This window comes from Coffea eugenioides, chromosome 11 (genome assembly GCF_003713205.1).
Source record: "Coffea eugenioides isolate CCC68of chromosome 11, Ceug_1.0, whole genome shotgun sequence".
In the NCBI taxonomy this organism is placed as follows: Eukaryota; Viridiplantae; Streptophyta; class Magnoliopsida; order Gentianales; family Rubiaceae; genus Coffea; species Coffea eugenioides.
The window spans coordinates 22,170,308-22,190,548 of record NC_040045.1 but is presented as its reverse complement, the minus strand read 5'-3'; the positions used below and the strand labels follow the sequence as shown (position 1 = coordinate 22,190,548).

The following is a 20,241-nucleotide window of genomic DNA, read 5'->3' as shown; positions in this document are numbered from 1 at the left end:
GATAATTTATTTAAATCTACCAGCTTTACTCGGTTTATATGGTTATCCTTTTAATGATATTAAGATTTTAGTCATCCAAATCCATTTAAACTTCGTTTATTTGAATGGATAAGTTGATGTGAATTCAAATTGCTGCTGTTACCTTAGTCTCATGATATCTTTCATTACTTTATGGGATATGTTGGTTCTTTTTGACTTCTGCTTCAGGCCATTGGGAAAAATAATGGTGAAGACACACTTGCTCATTGGTCAGCTGCACCTGGTTCGAAGACTATTGATGAAGCTTCATTTGAGGTTTTGAAATATTTGGAAAATGCCTGGGATTCTCTATCTTCTTCAGGTATTACCTATTACTTTTGTTAGCCTGAACCAAGCTTATACCTTTTGTATTATGGTGCTTAAGAAAACAGTTCATGATATTGGATAGAGGGCTCTCTCTCATTTTTTATTTCCTTTTCTAGTTTTTATATATCATCAAGCAATCTTTGATCAATATGCTTAATTAGGTTTTCTAGCTTCTCTCTCTTTTTCATTTTATGTGTGATTTCTGAGTCCCTTTTATAGTCGTTTTCACGTTCCAATATTGGAATACTTTACGTCTGTCTCTTATGACTGCCTTGCATTGTAGAAGGTTTATTCATCTAAAGCATGTGCAAAGCAGTCAAACCCTCTTTGCTCAGCACTAAAGACCTCAGGAAAATATTAAAGGAAAGAACAAGAAGAAGAGGACGACTTTACATTTTGATCCCTAGTGATCAGGAGTCTCAGTCCTGGACTCCTCACAGCTTCTGCACATGCTAATTGGGTCATATGACCAACCCTTTTTTTTTTTTTTTTTTATCTATAAGAAAATAAACAATCAAGAAAAGGAAAGCCCATCTTCCTCAGAAAAATGGGGTATACTTAAAGTTTTCACTAGTGCAGTGTACTAAAAGTTTTGCCTTATAATTATAAGTGACTGAAGAGTAATAAGTGATCAAGAAAGTGCTAGCTATCATTAGATTTTGCAGTTAGCCTCTTGCTGTTAGGTTGGCTTTGTTCTTCAGGCATCACATTTTATTTGGACAGAAAGAATTGGAAACAAGAAAAGAAATAGAGATTTGTTTGGGAGTTTAAGTAGGAGAAAGAGGAATGAAAGAGAGAGATTGAGAAAGCTTTTTGGCAGGCTTACATCTTTCCTATCATTTCCTCTCAAAAGTGAGAAGAAATAGGGAGAAAGTCAGGGTTTCCTTAACAAAATGCGTTACAATGTCGTATTTGATCCACTATCGAACATCTAGATATTGAAATTTGAAGGGCAAAATTGTAAAGAGACCTACTAATAATCTTTTCTCTTTTTTCTCAAAACTCCCAAACACATAATGAAGTTGCAAATTTTCTCTTCTTTACTTTCTTTTATAATTGAACAAAAAGAAAACTAAATTGTTCTGTTATCTCTTTTGTTCTAGGCTCTGTACAACATTTATACAAATGGAATTTGACTTTTGTCAATTCCATGATATCTGTAATCTCCTAAAAATTAGGAGCTAATTTATTCTATCCTAAAATACATTAGGAGTAAATTATTCTATCCTAAAATAGAGCAGAAATCATGGGATATATATAGAATTTATAGCTGTAAAGAAAAGATTTTCTAGATTTTTAACACACTCCCTCAAGATGGTGAACAGATATTTTCCATTCCCATCTTGCATGTAATGTCTTCTAAGTTGGAAGTTGGCATTCCCTTAATTAAGACATCTGCCAATTGATTATTTGATGCTACATATGGAGTGCAAATCATGTCGCTGTCCAGCTTTTCTTTAATAGAATGTCTATCTACTTCGATGTGCTTTGTGCGATTATGTTGCACTGGATTGTGTGCAATGTTGATGGCAGACATTTGTTGCAATAGAGTTTCATAGGTCCTTCCCACTTGATTTTAAGGTCATCAAGTATTATTTGAGCCATAGCAATTCACAAACTCCACGAGCCATAGCTCTAAACTCTGCTTCAGCACTTGATCTTGCAACAATCGATTGCTTCTTACTCCTCCATGTCACTAGGTTCCCACCAAGAAATGTACAATATCCTGAAGTTGACCTACGATCTACACCAGAACCTGCATAATCAGCATCAGTATATGCCTCCATAATCAGCATCAATATATGCCTCTATGAGCAATCCTTCATTTTTCTTGAACAAAATTCCTCTGCCCGGTGTCCCTTTGAGGTAGGATATAATTCTGTTGACAGCCTGCAAGTGTTTCTCTCTTGGATCATGCATAAATTGGCTTACTACACTTGCGGCAAATGCTATGTCCGGCCTTGTATGGGACAACTATATCAGTTTCCCAACCAACCGCTGATATCTTCCCTTATCTACAGTGCTATCATCTTTCTCTTCATTCAATCTCAAGTTAGGCTCAATAGGTGTGCTTGCTGCCTTGCATCCAAGATTGCCTGTTTCTTTAAGCAAGTCTAAGACATACTTTTGTTGGGAAACAAAGATGTCTTTACTTGAGTATGCCACCTCAATGCCTAAAAAATACTTCAGGTTCCGTAGTTCTTTAATTTCAAACTCCTTTGCTAAGCACTTTTTGAGTGTTTCTCTTTCAATTGGATCATTTCCGGTGATGATGATGTCATCTACATAGACAAGTAGAGCTGTAACACCTCCTTTTGAATGTTTTATGAACAAGGTATGATCTCCTTGACTTTGTTTGTATTGCATTGCTAGCATCACTTTAGTAAATCTTCCGAACCAAGCCCTTGGCGATTGTTTTCATCCATATAAAGCTTTCTTTAACCTGCACACTTTCTTTTCAAAAAACATTTCATTGAAACCCGGTGGAGGTTCCATGTACACCTCTTCTTCTAAATCCTCATGTAAGAATGCATTCTTAACATCAAATTGCTGTAAACACCAGCCAAAGTTAGCGGCTAAAGACAAAAGAACACACACAGTATTCATTTTTGCAACGGGTGTAAAGGTCTCTTGGTAATCTATCCCATATGTCTGTGTATATCCTTTTGCGACCAACCGAGCTTTATGCCTTTCTAATGAACCATCAGCTCTATATTTCAAAGTAAACACCTATTTACACCCCACTGTTTTCTTTCCTTTAGGCAAGTTTACAATTTCCCAAGTTTTATTTCTCTCTAGGGCATTCATCTCCTCTTTCATAGCTTGTAGCCAGTTCTTATTTCTAAGTGCCTCTTGTAGTGTTTGTGGGATTGAAATGGAGTTGGTGGTAAGAAAAGTTTTATGTTGTGGAGAGTGTCTATGGAAAGACACGAAATTTGAGATTGGATGCTTAGTGCATTCTCGTGTTCCTTTTCAAACAGCAATAGGCAGGTCTAAATCATTAAATTCACAAGAAGCAGAGTCAGATTGAACGAAGGAACAGAATTTTCAGTACCTGATTGTGGTTTAGATTCTTGGATTTGCACAGGTTCAGAAATATGAACTTTCTTTCTTGAGTAGACCTTGAGTGGTGTAGTTGGAGTTAAATCAATTTTTTTTTCAGCTCCAAGATCAGGTTCAATTTCTTTACTGGCATGTTCAACTTCAAATTTAGGTTCAGGTTCACTGCTAGCATGTTCTCCTTTGGAATTCGGTGTATGGTCAGGTTTGAAAGACTTCAAGTTTAGTGTAGGACTTTGAAGATTAAGGAGAAATTCCTTATCTTCCCAAGAACTCTCCCCCTGGAGACAAGGATTGTTACTTTGAGAGTAAGGTTTTCAACCAATGTAACATCCATGGAGGTAAAAAAATTTTTTGAAGGTGGATGATAACACTTGTATCCTTTCTTTATGTTTAAGTATCCCACAAAAATACATTTTAAAGCTCTTGGATCAAGTTTCCCTCTTTGGTGTGCATGAACATGTACAAAAGCAACACAACCAAACACTTTTGGTGACAATGTGCAAGAGACATTAAAATCAGGGTAAAAAAACAGAAAGAGCAGCAATGGGACTCTGATTATTTAGCACTTTGGAAGGTACTCTATTTATCAAATGTGCAGGAGTTAAAACAGTCTCCCCCCAAATGGTTTTTGGAACTTTATGTTGAAACAAAATTGCTCGAGTCACATTGAGTAAATGTCTATTTTTCCATTCAGCAATCCCATTTGGTTGGGGTGTGTCTACACAAGATGACTCATGTATTATACCCTCTTTTTGGAAAAAAGATGAGAGAATTTGATTAAAATAGTCTCTTGCATTGTTAGATCTTACTCTTTTAATCAAACCTCCAAATTGTGTACAAGCCATTTTATGAAACATTGGAAAAATACTACTTACTTCTGATTTTTCTTTCATAAGAAATAACCAAGTAGTTCTAGTACAATCATCAATGAATGTGACAAACCATTTTGCTCCAGAAATACTAGAAACTCTACAAGGCCCCCAAATATCAGTATGTAACAAAGAGAAAGGTCTAGTAGATCTTGTATTACTCAATGGAAATGATAGTCTATGATGTTTAGCAATTTCACATGTATCACAATGAAAACTACTAACATCTTCATTCTTAAAAAGTGAAGGAAACATGCTTTGAAGTAAAATAAAAGATGGATGATTGAGACGGAAATGATGAAGCCAAATTTCGGATTTATTATTTGAGGAGCAGGTGAGGGATAACTGATTATTGTTCTTCTTGTTGCCACTCTTTTCCTCAAGGTAATAAAGCCCATCATTCGCCTTAGCAAGTCCAATCGTCCTCCCCGTAACCAAATCCTGAAAAACACAATGAGTAGAATAGAGAGTTACTTTACAGTTCAGATCTTTGGTAATTTGATGGATGGATATGAGATTAGAGGACAATTTTGGGACATGCAACACATTATTTAGGGACAACGAATTTGATAGATTTACTGTCCCTTGGCCTGCAATAGTTATAGGAGATCCATCCGCAACAGTAATTTTCCTATTTCCAGGACATGGGTTGTATGTTATAAATTTGATTGGGCTGTGAGTCATATGGTTAGTAGCTCCTGAGTCGATGACCCAAGAGCCTAGAGAAGACATGTTTGAGGCACTTAAAGCATAAGAGTTAAGGTACTTACCTGATTGAGCCAATGAACACGTACTAGAGGACTTTTCAAGGGAATTTAGAAGGTTTCTTAGCTTTTCAATTTCTTCTTTCTTGAATTCTCCTATACCAACCTGGTTGGATTCTCCATCAGTTAAGTGAGGTTTTCCTCCTTTGAATCCTCCTTTTCGACTAAGGACTTGTTCCTTCCCATGGAGTTTGAAGCAATCATCTCGCGTATGGCGCGGTTTTTTGCAGTATGTGCACCAAATTGTGTCTTTATTTGACTCTGTACGCCCATTACCTATCTTTGCTTATTGTTTGACTTTGTAGAAATCATTGCCGAGCCTTCTAATGTTTTAGGCTCCAACATGACTTCTCGCCTATTCTCTTCAGCTCGGATCAATGATATTGTTTCATTCAGAGATGATAATCTTTCCTTCCCCAATATCTGGACTCTGACCTGATCAAATTCCACATTCAGACCTACAAGGAAGTCATAAACTCTATCCTTTTCGATAAAGTTTTTCAAGGTGGCTATATCTTCACTACACAACATCTGAACACACCGATATTGGTCCAGTTCGTGCCATAGATTTTGCAGAAGATTGGCATATTGAGTAACAGAAAGGTTGCCTTGTTTAGTGGCTGAGATGTTTGTTTTGATCTCATAGATTAGGGCAGCATCTCCTGCCTTTGAATAGGTCTGTCGAATAGTAGTTTATATATCTTTAGCTGTTGGTAGGAACATGCAAGTATCGCTTATTTCAGGTAACATGGAGTTCCACAGCCATGACATGACCATAGAATCCTCTTCATCCCAAGCAGCGAATTTAGGATCTCCCTTTTTCGGTACAGTTCCAAGCAAGTGGCTGATTTTGCCCTATCCTTTGAGAAATGTTTGAACAAATTGTGACCACTTCAAATAGTTTTTTCCGTTGAGCCTGTAGGCTGCCTGGATACTCTGCAAATCTCCTGTTTGCGGAATATTTGAGGGCTCTTCTGATTTGGTATTGGAGTTGATTTCTGATGTTTCAGTTTCAAACATGTTGGAGGTTTCAAAGAAAAATTGGCAATGAAGGCCTAATGAAAAAATCAGCAATGAAGGCTGACAAAAAGAGGTCCCAAGAGCAAAAGCTTTGATACCATGAACAAAATGAAAACTGAATTGTTCTGTTATCTCTTTTGTTCTAGGCTTTGTACAACATTTATACAAATGGAATTTGACTTTTGTCAATTTCATGAAATCTGTAATCTAAAAATTAGGAGCTAATTTATTTTATCCTAAAATACATTAGGAGTAAATTATTTTATCCTAAAATAGAGCAGAAATCATGGGATATACATAGAATTTATTGCTGTACAGAAAAGATATTCTAGATTTTCAACAATAATTTAAAGTTTCCTCGAGTTTTCCTTTCTGTCCTAGAACTCTGAACTCAGCATTACTCTGGTCAAAGCTACATTATTGTTGTAGATGAATTTTGCTTTCAAATCCTGCATAAACTCAATATGCGTAACCAATAGGACATTCAGGAAGACTAATTTGATAAAACTAGATAGTATCTTCTGTTGGGAAAGTGAAGGACATCTCTTTCTTCCAGCTAGCAGAAGAAAAAGATAAGCAAGCAAGAAGTAAGAAAAGAAAAAAAATTTTTGGGCTGGGGTTAAACAGAATCAAATAAATTAATCACAAGTGTGATTAGGTTGCTTGATTGCAGCACCCACTAATTGACTCTAAAACCCTTTTTAAGCATGACCATTTTAGAGACCTCAAAAAATTATATTAATGAGAATATTTTTAACTGGAAAAATGAATGCTATGAAGACAAGGAATCGAGCATAGTTAGTTAATGTCTGCATCACCTTTTGGAAAAGTATAAGAAGTCTATTGGGGCTAAAACCTGGTGAAATTTTCAGTAGGAGCGTCTAGTAAAGTTGTGGATATGTCTTAACAAAAAATGGCAGGTCTTATCTTTTCCTTGTAACCATATCCTTTCTCATATCTGTATCAAATTTTAGACTCGGTTGAGATTAAATAGCACACTATAGGTCTGGTGATAGGCTTTGGTTTAGGCTTTGTACATAATTTTGGTGATGTCTTTGTGTGCTTCTTATGGCTTTACAAAAGATGTAGGAGTTCTAGGGTCTAAGAAGAACTGGAGCTTGGACAGTAACTTTATGTTGATGACGACCTTAACTATATCAAGTACTTCTTTTAATCTTCATTTTTTTTTGGTCAGACATTTCAGAATTACGGAAAGTAGCATTCATTCCAGCGGCAAATGGCACACGTTTAGTGACAGCTGGTGCCCTTTTTGCACGACTGACGATTAATCTTTCCCCATTTGCATTTGAACTTCCTGCACTATATCTTCCATTTGTAAAGATATTGAAGGACTTGGGACTTCAGGACACATTCTCTATTGCTGCTGCAAGGGATCTTCTTATAAATCTTCAAAAGGCTTGTGGTTATCAACGACTGAATCCAAATGAATTCCGTGCTGTGATGGAAATTTTGTATTTTGTTTGTGATGAGGCAGTCTCATCAGAAGCGTGTAACTGGGGATCTGAGGCTATTGTGCCTGATGATGGCTGCAGACTTGTTCATGCAAAGTCATGTGTTTATGTTGATTCTCATAGTTCCCATTTTCTCAAATACATTGATGTTTCCAGGCTGCGATTTGTTCACAGTGACCTCCCTGAAGGAATATGTATGGCCTTGGCCATTAAAAAGCTTTCAGATGTGGTTGTTGAGGTATAACAATTTTTTTGAATTCACCTATTGTTGAGTTACTTTAAGTTTGCATGTTTACTCTAGTGTCTGTAGTTCAAATATGTGCTGAGAAAAAGCTTTTTCTCTCTAATGGTGTATTCTTTCATCTCGTTTTAGGAACTAGATACCAGGGAAGATCTACAGACTTTGCAGTGTATTCAATCACTGCAACTAGAAGAAGTAAAACACAGGTTATTGAGTAAATCATTTCAAGCTGCCTTGTGGACCATCGTTGGTAGCATTGCAAGTGAAGTTCCTGCTTTCAACCCCGTTCTTCAGAATGTACAGAGGTCCCTTAAAATGGTTGCAGAAAATTTGAAGTTTGTTAAATGCTTGTACACTCAGTTTTTGCTCCTTCCAAAGCGCTTAGATATTACTCATGTTAGTGAGGAATCAATGGTTCCAGAGTGGCAGGAAAGATCACTGCATCGGGCCCTTTATTTTGTTGACAAGTTTGAAACTAGTGTCTTAGTTGCCGAACCACCAGATTATGTCTCTGTTGTTGATGTCATTGGAATTGTTGTTAGCCGGGTTCTAGACTCCTCAATTTCACTGCCTATTGGATCTCTGTTTCTGTGTCCTGAGGGCTCTGAGATGATACTAGCCACAGCCTTGAAACTTTGCTCTCAAAAAAAAGTGGCTGAGCAAGGAAATGGAACAGATGAGTTGATGGGGAATGATATACTGCCCCAAGATGCACTTCAAGTGCAACTTCTCCCGTTAAGGCCTTTCTATAGGGGCGAAGTAGTGGTATGGCGATCTCAAAATCGAGAAAAATTAAAGTATGGCAGGGTTGCTGAGGATGTAAAACCTTCAGCAGGTCAAGCACTTTACAGACTTAAGGTGGAAACATCTCCAGGGATAACTGAACTTCTTCTTTCTTCACACGTTTTCTCATTCAGAAGTGTTTCAGTCAGCAGCGATGCTTCTTCAGTAACTAATCTGGACGATCACCACACTGAAATTGAGAGTGGCATTGTTGGATCTAGCAGAGCCATTGCGAGATCTCATGGGGTATGAGCCTTCTTGTTTGCAAATTACATTTGTGTTCCTTGATATGATAGAGCAGCCCACTAAAGCTAAAGAGGATGATAGTAGTGGATCAACATAGCTAATCTAATTTATGAATTGCACTTAAATATGCCTCTTTGCATCAAGGAGTATAAAGAGGTAAGCATGGTAAATTTTAAAATGAATCATAGGCACTGTTCATTTATTCACCAAACCTTCTGCTAATGTCATTTCTTGTGGCTAGACTAAAGCATGGTTTCAGATCAATGCCAAACAATTCACCTTACTAAAGCTAAAATTTACTAAGAGAAGGTGAAGTACTAACCACAGGTTTTGCTATCCCTGTTCTAGTTCTTTTCTACAGTATTAATCCCATCTTCTTGTACTGAATTAAATTGAAGTTCCATCAATTTATAGGCATGAAGCCACTGCGGCCAAATTTTTTTCATGGCAAGATGCTGCTGGACACTGTATACAAGTCCACTTCTTACTAACGAACAGTAGATATAATTCTTGGTCACTTGATATGGTCTAATATAAGCATTTTTATTGGTTTCAAGGCCCAGTGAATTTTTTTTTTCAACGCTAACATGGTGAGATTTCTATTTTGGTCTTGGAAAATTCCGTCACTGCCTTAGGAGTTAAAGAAAAGATATATTAAGTTGTTTTAACTTTTATTGGATAATTTTAAGTTTTTGTAGAACTACAACACTAATGTAATTGGTGTGAATTGAAATTTGTTGTAGAACACAACATTGGAGAGTGAAGGCACTCAAAATGAAATTTAGACGATCTGTTAAAGTCACACCTGGTTGTGAATAGAAATCTGCCATACCCTCAGTTATCTAAGATATGGACATTGTTATGGATTAGAGCTAATATAGACTCCATACTTCATTTATGGCTAACTGAGCTTCAATTGATCAAGTTATTTGCTGGTCATGCCAAACCTTGTGAAAACACACGGGATCGAATATGTATAACAATATTTGTAAATGAACTTAAAAGGACCAAAGAAAAGACAGATGACCGCATTTACAGATTTTTTCTACTGTTATCTTCGTTGCCGCTTAAAAAATTTTGAGTAGAAAGCATGGGAGAAAAAAAGACCATTCCACATGCTTTCAAGAATCATACCTATATTCTGTGTAACAACAATTTCTGCATATAATTGTATTTGCAAAGTTTGATTGTAAATTATGAGTGCTCTTGATACATTTAACCATTTCTCTCTCTCTTTCTTTCTTTCTGTCCCAAGAGGTTATGTAGTGATCTCCTGTATTAAGTGTTTGGGAGAGTCATATTTTCACTGTCTGATGTTGAAATTGTTTAATGTGACTGGGGTGGCTGCATCAGCAGTTGTTTGGACTTTTATAATCGTTTAGTCATGGTCTATCAATTGGATCATATGCTTATTGATTTTTCCCCCCTGATCATCTACTATTAACTCTTTTACCTTGACCATACAAGTTGATAAATGCTTCTGCCGTGTGCAACAGCAACCAGTTCAAGATCTCCAGCATGGCCGAGTCTCAGCTGCAGAAGTTGTCCAGGCTGTTCATGAGATGCTATCTGCAGCTGGAATTAATATGGATGTGGAGAAGCAATCACTACTGCAGATGACAATGACACTGCAAGAGCAATTAAAGGAATCGCAGGCAGCACTTTTGCTTGAGCAGGTTGGTATCTTGAGACTTTAATCAAACAACTCAAAAAATCAGCCTTCCCTTTCCTTTCCCCTCTGTCCCAGCATAATACTCAAACCATAACTAGAGCAGTATGTAACAGAATAATCTTCATCTTTGCATCTTTATTTTGGGTTTCATAGGCTGGTTCTTGAAAGGTGAAGAGTTGCTTCAAGGTGGCTCTAATATCTCATGTGTTATCACTTATTTCTAAGATTCTTTAATGGGCTATGTGTCCTATGATTGTGTCGGATGGGGAACATATTGTGATGTTATCAATTTAAGGATTATGCTTCTCCTATAGTCTTGTGCAGTCTATTGAAGGATTAATTACATCTAAGCCCCTTAAAATATATGATTATTTATCAAAATTAAATGACATTTTGTAATTAACTCCACTTCTAATTAGGTTAAATAGATAATCCAAATAAAAATGAGGACTTAAATTGCAGCCCAACCATGCCCTTGCCCATTCTCAACCATCAGTTGGCCCAATATCTCCTCTGTTTGAGTATTTCTATGAGTACCACCATCAATTCCTTACCTGGTCAATAAGATCAGCAAACTCAAATCTTTTGCTAATCTTCCTTCCTTCAGTTGACCTTCTCTTCTAGCAACCAGCAGCAACTTCATATTACCTTCTCCCGCCCCCCACCCGGGGGCAAAAGCCCGTACCCCATCCCCAAATCTCCTCAAATCACCAGCCACCTTCTTCTACATTTAATTGCTTCCATCTCATGAGTGTGTGTGTGACCACCACATTCTGTTCCGTCGGCAGGGTGCTTTGTCTGTGATGTGTTACATTGTACATGGATGTGCAAGTATGAGTGTTATGTCTATGTGCATCGTCAGTGGAGGTGGTGCCTTGGGGATCTGCACAGTTCATTGTCAATCTTGATAAAAAGAACACATGAAATGTACAAATCTAATTGGAAATGACTCTCCTGAAGTCTAACTCCCTCTTGGACCAAGGCAAAGGGAAGGGTTTCATTTATATGTTATGATTTGTCAGATGGTTTAGCGTAGAGACATAGCTTTTCTTCCACCATGCACATGAAAGATCATCCATATCGAACTCTGGTGGTGGTTTTTAGATACTTGGTTACTTTTTCTTTTAGCAGTAATTCACTCAGAAATAAAACAGAATTATAACTATGTATTACATGTATGAGTTTCCCATATTGTCTTTTGTCCTTTCAACATTGCTAAGTGGTGATTTTCTGGATGTTTTACTGGCATATGTGCAGGGAATTGACTTCTTGTTACTTGGTGGTTTTAGACATATTTTCTTTCAGGATTTCCTTCCTAATTTTGTCCTCTCTACTAGTAAAACTTCTTTGTGGGAAAAAAATTAATTATTGAATCTTGAATGTTAACTTAATACTAAAGTAGAATCTCTCTGATGTATCTCTAGTGACCCATGATTATTTGTGTTTTGAGTATTTTCTTAAATTTGCTAGTTGTCAAAAAGTTATTATGGCCAAAAGGAATTGTTGTAATTAATTATTTGCTGTAGTAGTTGGGAGTTTTCTTTCCTTGTTTAATTATTTGTGGAACGTCTATATGTTTTTGACCAAGTTTACCTGAATGATTCTCTGAAATCCACTAAGAATGGACTTCAATAGTTTTAAGATATATTGATTTTCTCCATAGTATTTGATTTCTAGGATATGTAGAAGTCTTTTGTGTTTGGACTATTTACAATAAATTTTAGGGAATTTCAAAGGATGCTAATAGCTATGGTCTATGACTCAGCAGTGCCTACTCTTTATCCTGCATTCAGCCAAATTTCCTCGCATCCCCATTGCCAAAGTTTGGGAAATCTAGTGTATTCGACTAAATCCATCAAGGACCCCGTATTTTAGGCCTTTCTGAATGCTGAATTTGGAAGCTTCCTCAGTGCTTATGGGAGAAGAAAGAAAAAATGACTGAGAAAGCATCAAATCTTGTTAGAAAGCATGTGACTGAATGTAGTATAACAAAAATTGTCGCCCTAGATAGATAAGATTCATCCAGTTGACCAAAATGGGTATAAGCAAGGACTTCTAATCTTTTTATAGAGTAATGGACAATTAAAAAAAAAACTTTTTTTTTCTTCTGCTTATGCTAAACTCTGAATTTTGTAGTTAAATAGATGTTATTCTTAGATGCTATTCCTTGCAATTATTTCAACTGGGTACCTTGCATATCCAATCTACTATCCAATATCACAAATTGCATGCATCAAAGGCATTGAGCTGCCACTGCTTTGTGTCTTATATCCAAATGTACCTTGTTTTAGCACAATTTGTCATAGGCTGTAGTGCACCCTTCTAGTAACTTTATTTGTTGTTGAACAAACAGCGGTTATGATTGTCCCTTTCTATATTGACAGACCTATTAACAAGCAACAAAAAAGGCTTATATTCCCCTCCCCACAGTGCCCACCTCTAGGGTCAAAAAAGGAAAGAATGCTAAGATGTGTTATAATTTCGGGAAAGGAAGACGTCTTCAGATTTTTGTTGTCTTGCTTGCAATAGTTGTTGAAAGTTTTTTAAAAAGAAAAGGAAATAAATAAAAAACTCTGCTTTTCTTTATTTTCCCACACACCAAATATGCTTACAAGGTAGGCATTTATAGGACAACCCTATTATAGTTCTGCCACAACTTAAGGTAATAGAACCATGATTTTAGGGATTACATAATCAACTCATATCCTATTTTCTATTCAAACTTGATTGATCATAAGCAATAAAATCCCATAATCATGGGAGATAATATCTCATAATCATGGGAGATAATCATGGGAGATAATATCTCCTATAATCATGAGAGATAATCATGGGATTTAATATCTCTCATAATCATAGGAGATAATATCTTCGACACCCCCCCTCAAGTTGGTGCATATATATTTATCATGCCCAACTTGCTTGTAGGAAGTTCAAAATTTGGTCTAAAGAGTCCTTTGGTGAGAATGTCAGCTATCTGCTGAGCTGATGGCACGAATGGCATGCAGATAATTCCTCCTTCAAGTTTCTCTTTTATGAAGCGGCGGTCAATCTCAATATGTTTGGTTCTATCATGTTGTACAGGATTGTGAGCTATGCTAATTGCCGCCTGGTTATCACAATAGAGCCTCATTGGAAGTTCAATAGGTCTTTTCAGCTCCTCTAAAACTCTCTTCAGCCATTACATCTCACACACACCATGAGCCATAGCTCGGTACTCTGCCTCTGCACTACTACAAGCTACAACACTTTGTTTCTTACTTCTCCAAGTAACCAAATTGCGCCATACAAAGGTACAATACCCCAAGGTTGATCTTCTATCAATGACTGATCATGCCCAATCAGCATCTGTATAAGCTTCAATGGTCTTTCGATCTTTCCTTTTAAAGAACAATCCCTTTCCTGGAGTACTTTTTAAGTACCTCGGAATTCGATATACAGCATCAAGGTGCTCTTCATATGCAGAATGCATAAACTGGCTCGCAACACTCACTGAAAAGGCTATATCAAGATGATTGTGAGCCAAGTAAATTAGCTTGCCTACTAACTTTTGGTATCGAGCAGTATCAACTGGTGTTCCATCTTTTATATCTGTTAACTTGTGATTCGGATCCATAGGAGTGTCTGCAGGTCGACATCCACTCATCCCTGTTTCCTTTAAAAGATCCAAAACATACTTGCGTTGGGACCCAACTATGCCTTTCTTGGACCAAGCTACCTCCATCCCTAAGAAATATGGTAGTGTTCCCAAATCTTTGATTTCAAAGCTAGAAGCATGACTTTTCTTCAACCACTCCATCTCAATTAAGTCATCTCCTGTGAGAATGATATCATCCACGTACACAATGAGTACTGCTATCCTCCCGTCCTTGGAGTGTTTAACAAATATGGTGTGATCACTCTGAGTTTGGGTATAGTCTTGATCTTTTACCGACCTAGTAAATTTGTCAAACCAGGCCCTAGGAGATTGTTTGAGACCATATAACGATTTTTTTAGCTTGCAAACTCTAGACTGAAACTTTCCTTCAAATCCAGGGGGAGAATCCATGTACACCTCTTCCTTCAGATCTCCATTTAAAAATGCATTCTTGACATCAAGTTGTTGGAGTGGCCAATCAAGGTTTACTGCTATTGAGAGAAGCACCCTAATAGTGTTTAATTTTGCCCGTGGAGCAAAAGTTTCAAGATAATCGATCCCGTAGGTTTGAGTAAACCCTTTAGCCACCAATCGAGCTTTGTACCGTTCCAATGTCCCATCGGAATTATACTTGATGGTAAAGACCCATTTACACCCTACTGTCTTTTTCCCTTGTGGCAGGTTTGTTACTTCCCATGTTTGATTCTTCTCAAAAGCATACATCTCCTCTTCAATAGCCTTTCTCCACTCTGGAACTTGTAATGCTTCCTGTGCATTCTTTGGAATTTCCATAGAAGAAATTTGTCAAGTAAATGTCAAGAAAGCAGGGGATAACTTTTCATAAGAGACATAGTTAGTCATGGGGTGTTTTTGGTACAAGAACGCACTCCTTTTCGAAGTGCAATAGGAAGACCCAAATCAGCAATCTTTGAATCAGAGGAAACTTTATCTGAGGACTCAAATACATCAAATTCTGCCCTAGGTTCGGATTCCTTGTTGTGAAGAGAAGGGGGAGCTTTATCTTTTCCTCGATGATTTTTCCTGACATAGGTTTTCAGGTTTTTTTCAGTTACATTCCCATCTCTTTCACTAAGAGAATTCGACTCTGTTATTAGCACTAAAGACAAGAGATCCTCTTCTAATCCCTGATCAATTTTTTCAAGTTTTTCAAAATCCTTTTGACGGGCAAATTGAAGAGTATCGTTTGATTTTTCTGGATTATTATCTTGAAAAGGTTCTTGTTGAGGAAATTGTGCTGTAGATTCTTCTAAAAAATCAGAAAAATCGATTCTCCTATCAACAAAATTTTGATCAGGAATTTGATTTTCAATACGAAAAACATCATCATCTTCTACAAGTTCTTCTACATGCCGAGTCCCCCCCAAAGAGGATCTCCAAAAAAAGGTTTATCTTCAAAAAATGTTACATCCATGGTTACAAACATTTTTTTCGAAATGGGATGAAAGCATTTATACCCCTTTTGCGTGGGTGCATATCCAACAAAAATGCATTTTTTTGCTCGAGGGTCTAACTTACTTCGACCTTGTTCATGATTGTGACCAAAGGCTATGCACCCAAACACCTTTAATGAGACTTCATATGTTAATCGAGAAATGGGATAAAGTGTTTTGAAAAAATTCAGAGTTTGGAAATTCAAGGTTCTTGAGGGCATTCTGTTTATGAGATATGTAGCAGTTAAAATTGCTTCACCCCATAGATATTTAGGAACATTTCTTGAAAAAAGTAATGTCCTCGCCACTTCTAAAAGATTTTTTTTTTTTCAGCTACCCCATTCTGTTGTGGGGGTATCATTGCAGGAGAGTTGATGCACAATTCCTTTTTCAAGAAAAAAAACTTCCCAAAATTTTATTGAAATATTCTTTTCCATTGTCACTCCGAACAATTTTGATTTTTTCTTGAAATTGGCTCAAAACCATGCTGTAGAAATTTTGAAACACACTTGCAACCTCTGATTTCTCTCTTAACAAATACACCCAACAAACTCTTGTGTGATCATCGATGAATGTAACAAACCATTGTTTTCCAGACGGAGTTGAAATTCTAGAGGGATCCCAAACATCAGTATGTAATAGAAAAAACGGTTTTGATGGTTGATAAGGATGTATAGAAAATGTAGACCGATGATGTTTAGCCAATTCGCAGATTTCACATTGAAAGGAAGATGAATCTTTATTCTTAAACAAATCTGGCAATAAATATTTCATGTAATAAAAACTAGGATGTCCTAGTCTAAAGTGCCATAACATAATCTCTTTATTACTAGTAATAGAGACAGACCCGTAACATGTGTTTTTGATTGGTGTTGACAAATTTGATCCATCTTCAAGGAAGTAAAGTCCCCCATTTTCTTTAGCACATCCAATCATCCTCCCTGTGGTCAGTTCCTGAAACTCACAAAAAGAGGGGAAAAAATTAATCCGACACTTGAGATCCCTAGTTAATTTACTTATGGACAGCAAATTGCATGATAAATTTGGAACATGAAGAACTCTATGAAGTGTTAGAGTCGGAGAGATGATAACGGAATCTATGCCAGCTATGACGGATAATGATCCGTCAGCAACCTTGACTCTTTTATTGGCTGCACATGGACTGTAGGTAGAAAATAACTGTGACTAACTGGTCATATGGTCAGTGGCCCCAGAATCAATAACCCATACAATCCGTGGACAAGATGCATTTGATGTTTTACATGAAAGAGCAACAGTAAAAAGATTACCATTTTTAGCAAAAGAACAGAAAGGAGTGAAGCTTTTTGGTTCAGTGACTGAAAATTGTGGAGACTTAAAGAGTTTGTACAGTTGGTTTAATTGTTCCTTTGTGAAGGCCGGTATCTCAGAGTCAGTTTGTTGCTTTTGAGAATCCTCATTCACAGTCTGCAACACCTTGCTATCACCTCCATTTTTCTTCTTGAAATTCGATGGTTTCCCATGTAATTTCCAGCACGTGTCCTTTGTGTGCCACGACTTTTTACAGTGTTCACACCAAGGCTTCCTTCATTTATCTCCGTCCAAATCTGTTCCCTTAGAAACCAATGCTGAAGTCTTAACTTCACACTCTGCCTTGGACTTTAGCATCACCTTACGCCTTGATTCTTCTCTTCTGACTTCAGAAAATACTTCATGAATGGAGGGAAGAGGCTTCCTGCCCAAAATACGACCTCGCACCTCATCAAGTTCTTGATTTAGTCCAGCCAGGAAGACATAGACTCAGTCATTCTCCTCCCATTTCTTGTATCGAACACTGTCTGCACGGCAGTCCCATTCATCCTCATAACAAAGATCCAATTCCTGCCATAAAGTTACCATCTGATTGTAATAGGTTGTAACATCTCTATCTTCTTGTCTTGATTTTCACAATTTCGTCTTGAGATGGAAAATTTGAGACGAATTCTCTATATCGGAATACATATCCCGGACAGCGTGCCACACATCTTTGGCTGTTGGCAGAAATAAGTGTGGCTTTCTTATCGCTGGTTCCATAGAGTTTATCAACCAAGCGATAACTAGAGAGTTCTCTGAATGCCATCTCTTCAAATTAGGATCTTCAACAGCTGGTTGTTGAATTTCTCCAGTAAGGTGGCCGAGTTTACCTCTGCCATCAATAGCCAGTTTTACGGATTGAGCCCATTCCAGATAATTGGAACCATTTAATTTATGAACGGTTATTTGTAGGGAAGGAGAATTTGAAGCAGAGTAATCTGTAGTTTGGATAACTACTGAAGACGAGGATGAGTCTTCTCTTGTGTGAGCAGTAGATCTAGTCATGGCTGCTCGGTAGTTCATGGCAGGAATTAGTACAGAGCCGGAGCTCTGATACCATGAAAGTTTTTTAAAAAGAAAAGGAAATAAATAAAAAACTCTGCTTTTCTTTATTTTCCCACACACCAAATATGCTTACAAGGTAGGCATTTATAGGACAACCCTATTATAGTTCTGCCACAACTTAAGGTAATAGAACCATGATTTTAGGGATTACATAATCAACTCATATCCTATCTTCTATTCAAACTTGATTGATCATAAGCAATAAAATCTCATAATCATGGGAGATAATATCTCCCATAATCATAGGAGATAATATCTTCGACAGTTGTGACAGATGCCTTAAAAAAATTAAAAAATATTTGTGACAGATGAAAATGCATACAAGAGAAGAATTACAATTTGATTTTTCTAATTAAAGTGATGTTATTCTTAGATGTTATTCCTGCAATTATTGCAAATGGATACTTTGTATTTCCAGACTACTAATAAATATCAACAAATTGCATCTGCCGGGGCCTTGATCTGCCACTGCCTTGTGGCTTATATCCAAATGTGGCTTGTTTTAGAACAATTTTTCATAGGTTCTAGTGCACCCTTCTAGTAACATTATTCGCTGTTGAACAAAGAACGGGATATGATTGTCCCTTGCTATATTTACAGTTCTATTAACAAGGAACAAAAAGGACTTATGTTGTTCTCCACCCCACCCCAAAAAAAGGACTCTTTAAAGATGGGTTATATTTTGAGAAAGGAAGACGTCTTCAGATATTTTGTCTTGCTTACAATAGCTGTGACAGATGAAAATGCATACAGGTGAAGGATTACAATTTGCGGAGTGGAAGATTTCATCACATCTTGCTGGTTTTGTTCCACCTTTATTTTTCTCCCTCTCTGGTTGTTAACATGTTCTCACTGCTTTCTTGGTGTGTTTAACATGTAAAGCATTGGTACTCTTAATCTAGTTTGTATAACAATACTTGCATATACTGATGCGCTTCGATTTGAATAAGCTCCAGACGAGGGCAAGTAGGATGAAATATCTTGTCTTTGTCAATTTATGGCATGAAATTGAATGAAAAGGAAATGTTATTTCGTGACTTTGAGTTTTTTTATTTGTGACTGGCTGCTTTTATTTGTCTAATTATACAGGAAAAATGTGACATGGCTGCCAAAGAAGCTGATATAGCTAAAGCAGCATGGTTGTGCCGGGTATGCTTGAGCAATGAAGTAGATGTGACAATAATTCCATGCGGCCATGTGTTATGTCGAAGATGCTCTTCTGCTGTTAGAAGGTGTCCTTTCTGTCGCCTCCAGGTCTCGAAAACGATCAGAATCTTCCGTCCTTGAAAACACCAAGCACAAGATTTTGAGTTTTCGCAGTGAGAGGAAAATTTAATTCTTTACCATTTTGGTACCTGCTTCTTTCGGTGTGCTCATGATCGTCATTTGGTTCCTTTCCTTAACCTATAGCATTTGTAAAATTGTAGTATATCGGTTTCAGACATTCTGTACATAGTTGTACAGCTATTTCTCATATTGGCTTGTATAGCAAATATTCATCTAAACATAGATTGATTTCTTGTAAGTTCACCAGTTATATAGGACATAATAGTAAACTATTTTGGTCAAAGGAACTTCCTTCAATTATTCAGTTAAAATGATTTCCTATTGATTGGAAAGCTTCAATATGGTCTTGTACACGAAAAGGGGGTCGCGTACCCTAATACGGTGGTCTTGCAATCATACAAATCAATCTAACTCGCTGCTGGAGTTTTGTAAGTCCTGCTCAGTGTTGACTTTCAAGTCAAGAGTATAGGGTTTGGTTGTAGGTAGGCAAATTGGAATTACAGTTTAAAGTGACCGTTAAACTTTTCTTCTTCTTGTTATTTATTTATTTTATTATTATTGTTTTGTGAAGGCCGTATTAGTGGAGCATTTTTATATAGTAGACCTTCTGGAATCCAAGAAATGAACAGGAATTAGTTCGTAGTAACAAATATGGTGGTACACGTTTGTCTTGTAGATTGTTATTTGTCATTTTTATGTACCAACTCCTTGTTGGAAATTGAGGGATAGTTGTTTGAATATTTTTTTTGAAAGACTCTTAAATTTTCCCTTCACAAAAGTTGAATTTTCCTAGAACTCTAACCAAGTTTAAAATTCCAAGTAGTGTTAGACTCAACATGATATGAATTGATTTTAATTTGATAAAAGTTAATTTCCTTCTTTTGAACTATTTAAATTAGATTTGTAGAGGGTGCTTGATGGGTATTCCAAAACCGAAATAAGCAGGTTGGTAATTAGAGATAAAATCCGTAGAGTTATCTGATTGAACTTGGTA

At 36.8% G+C, this 20,241-nt stretch overlaps 1 protein-coding gene across 2 annotated transcripts in view; it reads left to right on the top strand.

The window, feature by feature from the left end:
* Window positions 1–19,786, top strand: part of LOC113751664 (sacsin) — a 52,174-nt gene extending 32,388 nt beyond the window's left edge. Inside the window, exons 9-13 of one of the 2 annotated variants that reach the window (XM_027295753.1) lie at window positions 208–340; window positions 7,257–7,771; window positions 7,907–8,803; window positions 10,300–10,479; window positions 19,050–19,786. In XM_027295753.1, the coding sequence (XP_027151554.1) occupies window positions 208–340; window positions 7,257–7,771; window positions 7,907–8,803; window positions 10,300–10,479; window positions 19,050–19,247 (1,923 nt within the window). In that variant the 3' untranslated portion in view covers window positions 19,248–19,786. Of the gene's footprint in view, window positions 1–207; window positions 341–6,051; window positions 6,120–7,256; window positions 7,772–7,906; window positions 8,804–10,299; window positions 10,480–19,049 lie in introns of those variants that run through there. The other variant, XM_027295754.1, reaches the window with a different exon arrangement.
* Window positions 19,787–20,241: the final 455 nt, after the last annotated feature.